The sequence below is a fragment of the Erpetoichthys calabaricus genome, chromosome 5 (assembly GCF_900747795.2).
Source record: "Erpetoichthys calabaricus chromosome 5, fErpCal1.3, whole genome shotgun sequence".
Classification (NCBI taxonomy): domain Eukaryota; kingdom Metazoa; phylum Chordata; class Cladistia; order Polypteriformes; family Polypteridae; genus Erpetoichthys; species Erpetoichthys calabaricus.
Window position 1 is genome coordinate 98767526 of NC_041398.2, and position 15733 is coordinate 98783258.

Below are 15733 nucleotides of genomic sequence, written 5' to 3' on the forward strand. Positions count from 1 at the left end.
TTTGTATTTTGTAATTACGAAATCACCTGCAAAATTCATTTTAGTTTCAGTTCCACAATATTGTATGAAATCAAACTTGTCTATTTTGCTCATCACTATCAGTGATGATCCAAGTAGCAGTCCAGTTTTCAAACTCAGTTTAGAAGGAGTTTACCTTGGATTAAAAAAATACATTTTGCAAAATGACAATTTCTTTTTATAGAAAGAAAATGTACACAAAAGTTAACATTTGACTGACTTTAATAATATTATAAAAATTGAATACATAAGGCAAAAATTGTACTTACATGTTTACAAATAAGTTACACACATAATAAGCACAATTTCAGACTTATTCTTGAAGACTACTAATTTTCTTCATCTACATGCAGCCAGAACAATACATCTTTACTAACTTGTATGAACCAGAAATATAGTTTAAAAATACTCAAGAGTGATATTCATAAAATATCAACACTTTAGAATGAATATTGTGTTTTCTTTGAAGAATACAAAAAATGTACTTTAAATTACAGTGAGGTTTATGTCTTATCAACACTTTAGGAAGAATAAGGTGTTTTCCATGCAAAGGAGCCTACATGACCCTAAAATATGGCAAACAGATAGCTCTGTAAGTGCATAAAACAGCCTTCTATTAAGGCACAGGAATTTAAAGCAGTTGTAACAAGCTCTTGAGACTGAATCAAACCCCCTTACTTGCCAATTCTGGGGAAACATTGATTGAGATACTACAACATGCAGACCTGATTACCTTGTAATCATAATGAATGAATTCCAAAAGAAAACAAATACGGACTCCCTAAAGTTTATACAGAATTGTGATAATTTCAGAAAACACAGTAATTTCCTTACTGGGCTCTGATGTTGTGTTATGTTCTTCATTTACTCAACATGCACCACGGAGTTGCAAATTATTTCACTTACTAAATCCAAAGTTTATTAAGATGCACAAAGTAAAATAAATCCTCATCAAGAGCTGAAGCACTACAGGTTATTGGAGCTATCTGATTACACAGAGTGTCTTTAAGAGGCAGATGAACAGTAGACACCATTAACAGAGGTCACAGAGTGTGTTCCTAAATGCTATCTGGATATAGCAAAATGTCATTAAAAATTACAGTGCTTTAGAATACCATAAATTGGATTTTTAAGCCACCTTAAAGTGCTACAGTCAGCTACACTATTTGGTAACTAATTTCATGTATCTTCACTTCTCTGTGTGAACACATACATTTGTAAATTGTTTATCCATAAGTAGATTCAATTCGTATCTGTTTGTCCTTGAACTCTTCATATGTTCCTGTGTGCTCTCTACACATGTCTTCTCCTCATGGATGTCTTCCCTTATCACTCAGACAGTCTGTTGGTTCTTGTAATATGAAGACCAACCCAGTACACAGTATTCCAGATATGGCCTCACAAATGCACTACACCACATTAGGATCTCCTCCCTGTTTGTACTCTACATGGTACAAAATATTAACCAGCACCATATTAACTCAACATAGAATTCCCAAAATTCTATTTCGTAAGACAATTACAAGCAGCCTCATTTTCAAGTTGCATTCCAATCCCTTGTAGCCTCTGTTAAATGCCTTTGTCCATGTGTGATCCATTGATCTTGATTGTTAAAGATCCTTGCACAGAACCAGCATTTAAAACCCACAATTGAAGGTAACTTTGGATCACTGCCTACTACCTGATAATTATCAGAACAAACTTTTCTTAGTTTCATTTTGAGTAAATTATTTTCATTAACAGGTTCGACAGTTTCAGCCAATGTCTCTGATTGGGCGTCTGTATCTGGCTTTTGTTGTGGATTGTATTGAACAATTTCTGGTAATGCAACATTCGAAGAGCTATCTTGATTATTTCTGAGGGTTTGCATCAAACTGGTGATTTCTGGAGTATCTAACTCGGGATGATTTAGAACAACCACTGGTTGACTGTGATCAGGACACGTAATGTTCTGATCACTTCTTACAGGAACAAGATGGAAACTGATTTGAGTTTTTGATATATTTTTGGCAACTTTGTCATTTGCTATTAAACGTGATTCTCTTTGCTCATCTTTTTCAGAGACCTTGGATTTTTTCATTTCTATGCCTGTCTCTTGCTCGTTTTCATATTCTGCCTGTGTTTTTCTTTTTAAACACAGTTCTTTTGATGAGCTACATTCAGAATTAAAAACACTTGTAATTTTCCCAGTCCCTGCATGAATGTTGGTCTTTTCTACACCACTAAAAAGCACTGGACGGGGAATTAATCGCTCTCCGGAATGATCATTATAGTCCTGGCTTTTTAACACACTGTTTGAAGGGAGTGGTTTATTAAAGTTCAGGACTCTTAGAACAGTGCCTTGTGGAATGAACACAGGTGGAGAATCTTGAAAGCTCCGAACATCTTTATGTTTGCATGAAGAACTACCATTGTTTGATGTTCTTTCTTTACATTCATCGAGTCCTACTGCTAGAGCATTCATAAAAGATGAAGATAAATTAGTCTGTTGGGATAATTTCAAATCAGAGTAGTTAGGATGTCCTTCAGAAGAAATATTTTCAACAGATGGAATCTTGTTGCCAGTTGATTCCTCACAACATTCAAGTCTGTCATGTGTAGCATTTATCTCAGTGGGTTCAGCTGAAACTGAATTTGTCAAATTTTGTATATCAACCGAAACTTCTTCATTTTGAGAACTTGACATATTCTCCACTAAAGGCTCAGGTGTTTCAGATGCTTGTTCACTAGTCCCTTTCAGACTGGAAAATGTTCCTGCAGTACTATTTTGTAAATCCAGAGATATTTGTAGTACATTCTTCTTGTTTTCAAAGTTTTCCTTTACTGATGAAACATCATTTAGTATATGTGTATGTGAATTTACCACAGAGGATGCAATGGGGTCTTTCAATGGCTCTGTAAAAGTTTCTGAAAGAAGGCTGATATCTTCAGCTTTAGAAGAAATTTTCTGTTCTGTGCCATTACAATGAACACCCAATGAATTATCAGGAGAAACGGTATTAGTTACTTCTGAATTACTAACTCCTGGGCACATCTGGGTGACACGTTGAGTAACACTGATGTTAATTTCATTTTGTAAATTATCTTGTTCTGAAATTACTGGAATTACACTACTCTGACACATAATTTGTCCAAGATTGGTTTCTACCATCTGAGCACTGTCTTCTCCTTTATTTTTACAAAAGCTTATAAGATTTTTATCCCACTGGATGCAATCTGGGATTACTTCTGTCCCACCACACAGTGAAAATACAGAGGAAATTACAGGCCAGGCTGTGGTTTCTTTGTTGAACATTGCTTCATCAATGGCCTTATCTTTGGTGATTTTTTTAGTTGTATCTTTAAGTGTAGGCACATTTACCGTTCTCAGTTCTTGGCAGGAATTATCATTTTTCATACACACTGCTTGATTTGTACGAGGAAAAATCAAAGCATTGGCATCTTCCTTTAGTAGGTCTTGTTTTAAATTATACATTTGCTCGTTATCTTTATTTACAAGTTGTTTAAGTGTTAAATCTGTCTTATTGTTCTGAGGAACTGATATATTCTTGTTTACTTCAGGGAGAACAATACTTTTGCTTACGGGGAGCCCAATATGATGATCCTTAGTGCACGCTTTTATTTTAAATTCATTTCCAGTAGAATTCTTCTCTTTTTGTAAACTTTGCTGTAAATGAGCAGAAGTATTTTTCGAAGAGGGCAATGTTTGAGAGTCCTGTAAAGGTTCTGCAGCAAAATGAATGCAAACCATTTGTTTGTTTTGGAGCCTGTTTGATGGCAATGGCGTGCTTGGTTGGTCAACTGCTAATACTGCCTTTGGTGGCTTTGGTTTATGAGTTTCTGGTCCATTGACAATGACTTTTGAATCATCACTGTAACATAGAGCAGAATGTTTGTTTTGGTCATATAAATGAGAACCATTTTGTAATTTGGCAGAATTTTGATCATACTTTTCCAAAACTTTTCCTAAATGTAAAGTATGTTCTGACTTGCAGAATTCTGATTGATTCTCCTGAGGTAAATTTGCAGTTGATATTGTGTTTGCATCTGGCAGCTTATTTGTATTACTAGTTTTACCAGCATCCTTGAAGGTGTCAGTTTTTAAGCTACCTTCAGGGATGAATTTCAGGACAAGCTGCTGCGTTTCATTAACTGTTTTTATTTCTAGAAGTTGTGCAAAACAGCCAGGGGGAACAATTAAATCTGAAGGTGCAACTACTGTTAGTGACTTATCAGGCTGAAGAGTTTCATTTAAAGGTGTAAGCAGCTCCAGCTGGACCGGACTGGGGACACCACTTAGGCAAACGTATTCATTTTCAAGCAGTAAATTTGTGGAACTTTTTACATATGGATGACTTCTGATATCCTGTATACTGGTAGCAGAATATTCATTAACTGTCTTACAAGCAGTCTCAGTTTTATTGTTTTCTGTTGAATATTTATTTCCAAAATTAACATTTCTTGGACTGAACACAGAGCACTTTGATGCTGTTACATCTATCACCTTTAGCTTTAAATCATCCAGCATTTTCTTCCTTCTTGTTGGTCCATGAACTCTTTGAGTATGCTTTACAATGTAGTCGTGCCTAACTGCTCCATAGTCACAGAATTTGCATTTGAAAGGGAACTGACCTGTATGGTCTACCAGGTGACGTTGAGACTCCCCCTTAGTGTAAGAGATATGATTACAGTATGAACAATTAAAGGTGATCTCATTGTGTTGTAATATATGTTTATTAAACTGTTGGAAGTCTTTCGAAGAAAAGCGACACTTGTTACATTGGTATCTGTCTGTCTTTGAAGGCCTGCCACCTTGATGCTTCTTTTCCCGAACTTCTGAAGAAGCATTATTTTCATTACATCCTGAGGTGGCTAATGAACTGTGCAAATTAAAAACAGAACGCTGGTTATAATAATCACTGTTGTGTGTTTCATTGTCACATCTGCTGCTTACAAGAGCTGTTTTTTCTCTCGTACATTTTGGTAAATGCTTGTTCAGGTCTTCAGAAGACAAATTACTTGGATCTCTACACTTTATACAAATCGTTAGTACCTCTCCATCATGTTTCACTGCTTTATTATTAGCATGTCCGACTGCCAAATTACATTGTTTCTCCAGATTTAGGCTTTCAGGTGCTAGATAAGGATTCATTGTGTTCATTTTGCATCATACGAAGCAGAGCACACTTGATTCCCTTCTTTCAAATGCATTTTAAAGAAGAAATGTGAAAACATCTCACTTTTTGTGAAACAGTTTTGAATTTGACGCATCTTGACAACATGAACTTTATTTTCTCCATTGTTGAGAGGAGGTCACAGTGTTGTATGTATATTGTTGCATGAGCATAACTGAAGCAAGTTTTAATGAATCACTGCAAAAAATAGAGAATAAAAATGAAAAATAGTAAAAATACATGTTAGCAACAAATTACACAATTACAACAAATGGTCAACCGTCTTCATGTAACAAAGTCTTTCAAGTACAAAAGCAATAAATACAAAACTCTAAGCAAAATATGAGAAAAATGGAGTTACAAACATGCAGACTAAAGATGTATGCATCTGGTGATCTGTATATCCATCTATATTTTTAATTAATCTATCTGGCATGGAAACAATAACAGGTCATATAGCTCAAAGTGCTTTACCAAATGTTAAATAAAAACAAAAACAATTACTAAGGACATATAAATAAAATGAAATACAAAAGATATTAAAAAAATATATAAACATACATGATACAGACAAGTGAGAAATGGCAGTGTCATTTAATATTAACTAAATCACTAAACTAATTTTTAAGTCTCTAATGGTTATAACAAGTCTGATGCTATGCTCAAATGTCCAGGGATTACTGGAAAACAAAGTCTACTGCTCGTGAGATGCTGAAATGAATAAACCTACAGGGGTTCCAAGGCCAAAAGACCAGACTGAAAAGGAACGGATTGTGGAAAGATGACAGGGTTTTGCTTGTAAAGTGAATTTGCTTAGAAAAAAATAGGACAGCTAATTAAAAACGGGCACCAGGATTCAAACCAAAATACCAAAACTTTTTGAGATCTTCTCGTAAGAAAGTGTGGCTTTCACTCATTTCCTTGATTAGAGTGCTGCAATCAACAACAGGCTGCTTATACCAGACAGGAAACAGTCATGGGTAAGATGAACAGTTCAATTGAGAACACGCCAACACACACAGAACGTTATGTTTACTCATACTGAATCAAATCAGAAATGACATTTACTTTAATATGCACATCTTTGAGACATGAAAGGAAGCCACAATACCTGGAAAAAAACCCATGTCAAGGAAAAAGATCAAACTCCATGAGATGGAGACTAAGGCAGGAGCCTGAATCTGTGAGGCCGTTTGACTGTATCGCACTTCATACCAAAAATCTCAATGAAACATCAACATAAGTAAAATTATTCAAAAACACCAAGAGCACAATCAGCATAATAGGCACCACCTGAAGAGGTTTTTCTGTATAGGGACCTGTTTATTTTTAAGTATTCAAATATTATCAAATATTACTTCTGTAAGTTCAATCACTAAAAGACAGGAAAAGCTGTTTATAATGAGTATGTGCATCTTTAGGTTATAACATAATCTCCATAATGCAAATAATTAAAGATGAATCAAGCTAAAAACCATCATTTGATGAAAGTTGCTAAAGTAAGATTTTTCTGCCAATTACCCCCATGAATTACAATAGGTGAAATGTCATGATCTACAAATGTTTAAGGATAATTTGCTGTTTTTTTTTTTTTTTGCTTGTAATTAGTTTTTTTTATACAGTATGTACAAGTATTTATTGATCAATATTTGGTGTAATTATAAATGTTAGACTTGATGATAAAGTTCTCTTCCCCTATTGCAAACAATTTACAAACAAAAAAGGCCATTCTTTAAAGTGAAACTTCAACCTGATAAAGAAGATCCAGTTCAAGTGTTGTTCTGTTCAAAATATCTGAACATTGTTAGTTGTTGTGGGCAAATTATAGATTCTATGTACAGCTCATGGGTGACATGTTAGATTTTACAAATATGAATCTTCTGTGTATATTCCCACACAGTATATAGAATAAAGCTACACAACTTACAGAAATGAGTGCAGTGAATGTGTAGACAGTAATAAACACATACCACAAACTCTATTTTGAACAAACCACGTAAAAAATACATAAACAGCCCCGGACAGGATGGTACAGTAGTTCTTTACTGGGCCCACACATACCCAATGATGCTCACAATCACATAAGGTCAGTTTAGAGGCACACATTAAGTTAACATAAACATCTCTGAGAAGAGGGGCGCAAAACTGCACAAGGACAGCAACCAAGCAGGAAAAATCTAACCCAAGATGTTGAATACATGAGTCAACAAAGCTAGCTACTGTATCACAATGCCAAATGTGCGTTGAATATAAGGAATTAAATAAAACAGAATAGAGAACAAATACCTGCACCCCCAGATATGCTACTACATTAGGTCTGCAAAGCAGTCCTTTTTAATAAATTAGATCTGTATAATCTACACGCCACAAAAAATCTAAACATAAATTAAAGGAAAGGATGAATGGAAAACAGCCTGTACACAATCTCAGGACATCTGTTAACACAATCTCAGGACATTATAAATAGCTGGTAATCTCTTGTATTTAAGTAACTGCACCTGCAGTTTTTCATCCTCTGTATATTACATTTTTCAGGACATTTTAATTTTAAGATCTTGTACATATTCATGATTTCTTTTCTAAAAATGTAACAGGAATATCTTTGAAAACAATTTGCAAGTGATTATATATCAAATTTGATATTTTTTTTTTTTATAATCCATACATCCAACCCTTGTGGTATATAACATCTAATAATGTTTTTTCACTTTGACTCAGCAAATGTCAACACTGTTTTTGAATGAACTAGTCAAGCAACAGTCAATAAAGTGGCATATAACCCTCTAATTATGCTTTTTGCATGGACGGAGCAAATGTGAATGCTATTATTGAATGCTATTTTGAATTTAAGTTCAGCGGTTCCTCGGTTTATGAATTATTATAAAAAATTCAGATTTAGTCAGACCTATAACTTCTCTGACTTATGAACCAAAAACAGCTTTCATTTGGTCAGTAGAAACATAGCAAGCATTTTATCAAAATTATTTATTAGAGCGCCAGTTTTTCTGTTTTTTTACAGTTTGAAATTGAAGCTGACAACTGGGAGTTGTACTGTCTCACAAATTTGGGGCTCATTTTTTAGAATTGGTATGAACCACAAAAATGTAGTTTAAATAAAAACTGCAAAATGTGAAAATATGTGTCAAGGAAGATGGGTACTCTTTTCCAATAGACATAATTTCACAAATTCTTTTCTGAATTAATAAAAATTTTGAGTCTGAGGCCTTATTTTGTCAACATGAGAATGTCTTTATTTGATAGACCTAATTTTAGCAGGCGACAGATTTCTTAGAATACAATTTTTTTTTCAAAACTAAACTTAGAGAACCAAATTAAAGAAACACAATGACTACACTCTCAAGAAATTCCAATTCCAGGCAGTTTATTGTTTGGTTATCATGATCTACGATCCAAACCTCTTACCCTGGGGTCACGATTCCAAATTTTCTAGACACATAGGTATTCAAATAAATAAAGAATTAAGCGTTTATCACTTTTGATGGCACATGTTACCTAAAGATGTAAATAAATAGAATATGGCGCTTTCTAAGTCATCATATGTTGCCTGGTAGGATTTTTACAACCATTATCCATTTCTCTAACATCTTCTGTACATATTTCCATTGACATCTTAACATAGTATGATATAATATTGTGTTAACAGTAGTAGAAAGATGTCCTTAAGAAGTACATTTCATACCTTTAAAGCAACTTGTATTTTCTTCTCCTGCACTAGCATATATATTCAAACATGATATTTTCTAGTTGAATGGAATTCTGGCACTGATTGTGTCAGCAAAAAAACAAAGAAGCAGAATTTGAAGAAATGACATTTAGAACATAGGTGATTTTTAAAGTTTTTTAAATATTACGTTTGAACCTGGACTTTCAAAATATAATTAAATAAATCCTATTAAATACAATTTGGAAGTAATCACTTTTTTTCAGTTCTGGCTTAGTTTTCAAGTTCACCTTGCTACTGTATGATTTTAATTTGTGTTTTTCTTTAAACTTTTCTTTTTTAAGTTGAAAATATGCCTACATCTTCCATTTGTGGAAGCGTAAAGCCACTGCCTTTTCTGCACCAGACACAGGAGAGGGACCTGGACAGGATACCTGATCATCATCACGGTACACACCTACAATCACTGGCACTGTGCAAATTTAAAATGCCCATTCAGCTTGGCAGTATATGTCTGGACTGTAAGAGGAAAGTGTGCTGTATGAAGGAAACCCGGACTAGCAAAAGAAGTGAGCAAATGTTTAAGCAGCATTGGAACCCACTATGCCATAGTGCAGGGGTGGGCAAAGTCATTCCTGGAAGGCCGCAGTGGCTGAAGGTTTTTGTTCCAAACCAATTGTTTAATAAAAAGCACTTATTGCTCTAGAAACATCTTCTGCTTCATTTTAGTTATATCCCTCATTAAGATTTTGAACCCTTATTGCTTATTTAAGTCTTAAACAGCCACATTCTCGGTTTTTAATTGCTCCTTATTAGCAATAAGATGCAAATAACAAAAGAAACCAGCAATTATCCATTTTGCTTGTTACCCTTTACACCTGTGTGTATTTATTGTGCATTATTTGGTTTAATTAAATACTTGGGAGGAAAGAGAAGAGAAAAAAGTGAAGGATTGAGAATTACCCATCCGTTTTACACTTCAAAGTATTTGGATGATATCCTTAGAATGGAAAAAAAATCTAGGATATGAGAATGACTTGACATAGCAGAGTTAAAGCACTAACAAGCCATGAAATGTAATTACTGGCAAGGATTGTTTTCTAATTAAGCAACTGGGTTAAGCACTGTGGCCCTCCAGGAATGACTTTGCCCACCCCTGCCATAGTGCTAGCCTAGGAAAAAGAATGTTGTTTGATTCAAGACTGGTGACAAAAAGTTCAATACAACACTGATAGTGAAATGACAGTCTGGTGTTATTTTAGATGGATACAGCTTGGTTTTTATTTTTTAGATTTTTTCTTCTTGTATTTTGTGCTGCAGTTTAACAATGACTTTTGGGAATAAGCAATAGTGACAGATCCTTGTATTTACATAAAATAAATTTATGCACAACATATACACAAGTTTGTGTGGACCAAAACAATGAACAAAATCTGAAAAATGAGTTAAACACATGAAAACATCAAATCCCTTTCACTGCCAGAAGGGATCCTACTCTGTTAGGTCCTTGGGCAAAGCCTTTAACCTGAAAATTGCTCCAGATGTGTTGTACAATGGCTGGCCTTGCTCTCTGACCCCCAAAGGTTGGGTTCATGTGCTGATAGCACGTTGCCAAACGGCCACACAAAAAGACAATTTCCCCTCAGTGATTAATATAGTGTACCAAATATCAAAAATACTTTAAGAAGACAAGATTGGCAGTAATTTATACTCTACAAAAGCAAACTATTTTTTTGGTTTCCTTATAAAACAAAAGAATATAAATAAAGTAAAACCCATCGTCTCTAAACCTATCCTCACTCTACCTAAACTCTACCTGGTTAATTGATAATTACTTGTTACTGTGTCTTTTACTTTCAAATACGTACAGTATCCGCTTTGTAAATTATGAATGTCTTCTCAGTTGACAACAGAATGACTACTGATTACAAAGAACTTTTAAAAAAGGATAATAATGTCCACCACGACCAAAGTGAAAAGTTTATACAAAAGATTAACTAAGTTACAAAAGCATAAATTAAATAGCATATAATAGGCCTATAAAGAAAAATAACAAGTGTGAACCAATTGAAAAACAATTCTGAAAGTTGTTAGTTCAACCACAAAGAAAATGATATTATAATTAATCAATGAAACAGATGCTGATTAAATCTTAGACCATCAAAGAAATCCTAAAAATACTGCTGCACCATTTTATAGTCTATATACAGTATGTAAAAATTATAATGTTTAATACTAAAAAAAGGAAAAATGAGACATGTCTCATAGTACAATATGGAAAATTAAAAAAAAAAAAAATCTAAACTAATGCCAAAAGAGGACAAGAGAAATGTGTAAGTCTCAGGAATAAAATCCAAATTATCCTGTCATCTATAGCAATGGATGCTGAGCAGATTATAACTTTGGTCAGAATGTCAGTCCATCACAGAGCTAACTTACACAAAAGCCCATACTTATTCACCCTAACAACATCATCTACTTTCTGATTATAACAACTAGTTTGTTTTAAATAACTAAGATTACAATTTTGAATTTGTTTCTTAAATATTATCAATTTTTCATTTACCTGTCCTATATTGGCCGCTATGAACTTCAGTTTAAACTTTTGTAACTTAACAATTCAGCTATTGCATTTTATTATTACTGTAAAATGAAGAGCGTAACTTTTTAATGAACATATCTGAATTTTTTTATACATCATTTGTCTTGGTGTAGTATCTGTCAAAATGCCTGGGACACACAAGCTACAAAAATTAAAATTTTGAAAATAGTGCACTAACCTTGAACTGTCACTGCTGCCTAACAATATTTTGAAATTAAAATGATAATGGCTTCAGTCTTTAAACTGTTACTGATTCATGTCAAACTTAAATGTACACAATTCTGTAGCATGTATGTATTCTGGTCATACAGGTTGCTAGAAGAGCTATTACTTCACCAGATGAAGTGTTGATGTCAGAACCTTTAGCTCATATATTGTCATCCTTCAGAAATATCACAAGAATTCAAAGTTTAATCAATGAGGAGTCAGTACAAAAAATATCACTGTGTTAAAATGTCAGACTGTAGTTAAATGATGTGACTATTAATTATGATTTTAGTGTGTTTTTGAATTCACTAAGATACAGATATGATCATCTGATCTTTATGTACACAGTGGAATGTAAAATAAATGCACTGTTGCTGAAAGCATACAAAAGTAACATTGTAAGTCAAATGTGCTGTCTTGGAAAACAAATCAATAAAATATTAATAGAAAAATAAAAAAATGCATAACCAGTTCTACAAAAATAGATACAAATATGCACATCTAAAAATATATAAAGTAAGTATAAAGTATACTTAACAAAAGCAGCAACTGCATTCAATGTTTCCAATAAGAAAGAAAAATAACCATACAACAAAAAAGAAACAATGCATTTCTAAACCATGAGTAATAATTATAATTTTCAATTTTGTCATCATTATTTCCCACTTGACTGAAATCAAAGCAGTACATTACTATATATAGATAACCATGTTATAATGAGCATATTTGATTATGAAAACATTTATTTGTCAAAATAAATAAATATTTGGCAAAATTTATATTGATAAACACTGTTTTCACTCTGCATATTGAATTTTACATTTCACTTAAATGTTCTGAGATAATCTTACTTCATGAACTAGTCTATGTGGATTGTACACATTCCTCTTGTCTGCAAGTGTTTTTCTCTAAGTACTTCATTTTCTTGGACCATCCCAAAAACGTGTGTGTTTGCTCAGTAACAGGCAAACACACACCCACAAACACTGTCTTGCCCTGCTTCTCCCTTGATAGTTTGTCTGTGACCTTGAACTGAATTAAGAGTTTTTGATATATATAGCTTATGGCTGGACGTGCAAATTAAGCATTTAAATTGATTCATTTTTTTAATTAGTGCATGCAATTTTATTTTGAGTCAAAGGCATATATGAGACAAATTATAATGTGATATTAGGCACCTACATTTTTCATGTACAGTATATGATGATTTTCACCTGCAGAGTAAGGCAAGCTGTATACTAAATATGAGTTACAAAATAACAATTTGATGATGAAAATGGAAATTGTTGCATTTCAAGACATCAAGCACGATACATTTTAAACATTTCTTTAAAAAACACATACACACAACAATCATGAGACTTAGGAGAAGAGAAAGATGCCTGGTAAAGCTGGTCTTTTTAAAAATGGTTAGCCTTACGGTGAAAATCAATGGCTATAGAGCTCAATTGAAATGATCTTCTTAAGCCTTTGCCTACAACTGGCCACTTGAGGTGTTTATAATACTTCAGTAATAACCGACTGCATTGACACTTAAAACTGGAGGCTCTTCATATTACATTTGCAAAAAGGAAAAACGGGTAAGCTATTACTCCGTTGGTTTAATTACATTTTAAAATTAAACAACACAAAGTAGACTGCATACATTTAGTGCATATGCAAGCAAACACAAAACGTAAACGGAGTGGTGAAAAACTGAATAACACACTACAATCAAACGCGTCAATAATATCCATACCTTAAGAGAACTTCATATGCTTCTTTCCAGAAAGCATCGGGCACAGAAAATAATCAAATGAAACACGATTAAAACAGCAACTCCTAAGCATTTTCAGAATTTAAGAGTGATAACGTATATTCCAAATGGAGGTAAATTTTCCCGTTAGTTCTGACCTTCAATTTTTCAGAATAATAAAATTCTATTTCGCAAAAAAATGTAAAGCGTGTTTACCAAAGATAACTAGTCAGTGGATTCTATGCAGCCGTTGTCTAGTCCATCTTGCAACCTTTCCAATGGACAAAGGAAGAAGGTAAACCGATGCCAAGCTTGCTTTCGCTGTTCTTATTACACAACATCTTGCCCGTTGTTTACAATCTAATAAAAATTCTTACCTACTCTTTGAACACGTAAACAAAATTCTGATAACAAGAGCCATCATAAAAAGCAATCAACACAAACTGTTAACATACCCGAACAACGGAATCGTCTATTGTGTGATTCGGTGTAAGTCTCAAAATCTGGCAGTTTGCCATGACGTCATTGCTCTCTAACATCTGATTGGCCGTTGCAGTAGACTTCTACTAATGAGAAGGATGCTCACGCATTGAACAAAGGAGATAATAGACCTAGATTCTCATTGGCTCGGAAACTATGACATTTTTGACCATAGCTTTGTGTTTTCTTCAACAGCATTAATCAGCACAGACTTGTCAAAGGGAATTTTTTTTTTGCTTTTTTTACGAACTGCTGTTGCGTTTACGGCAGGTATTTGACTCGCACAGCAGCCGGTCAACTGGGTGCGTTACATACACGCCCACTCTTTGACAATTGAGTTAGTGAAGTTCATTGCCAGTGTGTTATCAATACAATTCCGAAGCATTCGGTCCCTTCAGATTAGTAGAACTTCGGGTAGAAGATCGAACAAAAAAATAAAGCAAGAGTTTAAAAAAAGTCGTTAGCAGTATGGAGACACTAGGTGTGGTAACGTGATGAAATGGGGCTCATTTTTAAAAAATGTTAATTTTCTGTGTATTTCATTAAAGCAACGTTGAAGTAGTGTGTAGTAAAGTATTCACAGGTTTTAAAAGAAAATATATGAACAGACCAGGTTTGCTATGGATAATCAGAATTCTATTCATCTATTTTTAATATATTTGTTTTCTCCGATTTATAGAGAATGGTACATTACGCAAATGTCAGATCAAACATTTTTTTCTCTGAAAATGTTAATTTCTTTACAGATTGGAAGGTACACTGCATGGTCACTCACACATATTCTTATAATTAATTAATTGTCGATGGGACATTAACAATCGTTTCGCAGTTCCCTTTAAATCTAATTCGTATCTCATTGGTTACTGCAGTAGAACTCTACGTAGGTGATGCTTACGATGTAGTCCCAGGTAAAAAAATATAATAATAATAATAATAATAATAATAATAATAATAATAATAATAATAATAAGTTTATAGATAGATAGATAGATAGATAGATAGATAGATAGATAGATAGATAGATAGATAGATAGAATAAAAATGGAGATCACGTACAATACATCTGTCCTTTATACTGTCAATTGTCATTTTTTGCAAACGGGAAAATGTCATTGGATCGAGTCACTGCAGTAATGCGCGTTGAAATAACGCAGTTTTGATTTGAAAATAGAATCTATTAAGGCTATTCGTTTATATGAAAGTACTGCGGCACAAACGCCATTTTAGTATAGAAACGGTGCAATTTACTGTAAATCGTGGATTACATCAGCAAGGGAAACAAAATGGAGCTGAGCCGTCTGTTGCTGACGTGGAGTAAAAAGGTGGTCCTAGAGCCGAGCGACGTTACAGAGTCGACCCCTGCTGCTAGCTGTAGTGCATACATTTAAAAGAGTGCTATAAGCGCTTGTAAATTAAAAGCTGAAACCAATTATTCCTTTTTTAAAATTAGATGGTTGCAACCAAAGCATACCATTATTTTAATAGTGTCCGATGCCGCACTGTTAACTGTTTTTTGTCATGGCTGGTGAAAGTACTGACTTGGAAGTCTGCATTCAGTAAATGCAAAACCATCAGAGATATTACAAAAAGCAGACTAAAACATTTATGAATAATCATTCATAGCAGACTTACTGTTAATGAATGCATTTTGCACAGATTTTAGAACACCGTTTATAGGAAATGCTAATCCATGACAGCAAGTGCAATATACAAGTCCATATTTAAGCATTCAGAAACCAGACAAAATGTGAGATTCTGAATGAATCAATGTTGGGATTTTTTTCTTTTATTATATTGCCTAGCAACTGAGCAGTTTACAAGTTTTGGAAATCTAT

The 15733-nt window shown here is 33.8% G+C and overlaps 1 protein-coding gene across 4 annotated transcripts; it reads right to left on the reverse strand.

Moving 5' to 3' along the window:
• Nucleotides 1-222: 222 nt before the first annotated feature.
• LOC114651825 (zinc finger protein 518B) lies at nucleotides 223-15114 on the reverse strand. 4 transcript variants are annotated; one of them, XM_051928209.1, is made up of 2 exons: nucleotides 14955-15114; nucleotides 223-5390 (listed from the first exon to the last, which is right to left on the reverse strand). In XM_051928209.1, exon 2 carries the CDS (start codon nucleotides 5177-5179, stop codon nucleotides 1556-1558), a length of 3624 nt encoding a protein of 1207 aa, XP_051784169.1. In that variant the 5' UTR covers nucleotides 5180-5390; nucleotides 14955-15114; the 3' UTR covers nucleotides 223-1555. The 4 variants fall into 4 exon arrangements, with proteins under 4 accessions (XP_051784169.1, XP_051784167.1, XP_051784171.1 ...); XM_051928207.1 differs by lacking the exon at nucleotides 14955-15114 and adding an exon at nucleotides 13874-13934; XM_051928211.1 differs by lacking the exon at nucleotides 14955-15114 and adding an exon at nucleotides 13796-13874.
• Nucleotides 15115-15733: the final 619 nt, after the last annotated feature.

Coding starts and splice junctions, on each gene's coding strand:
- LOC114651825 (XM_051928209.1), bottom strand. CDS start 5,179: ATGAACACAATGAATCCTTATCTAGCACCTGAAAGCCTAAATCTGGAG.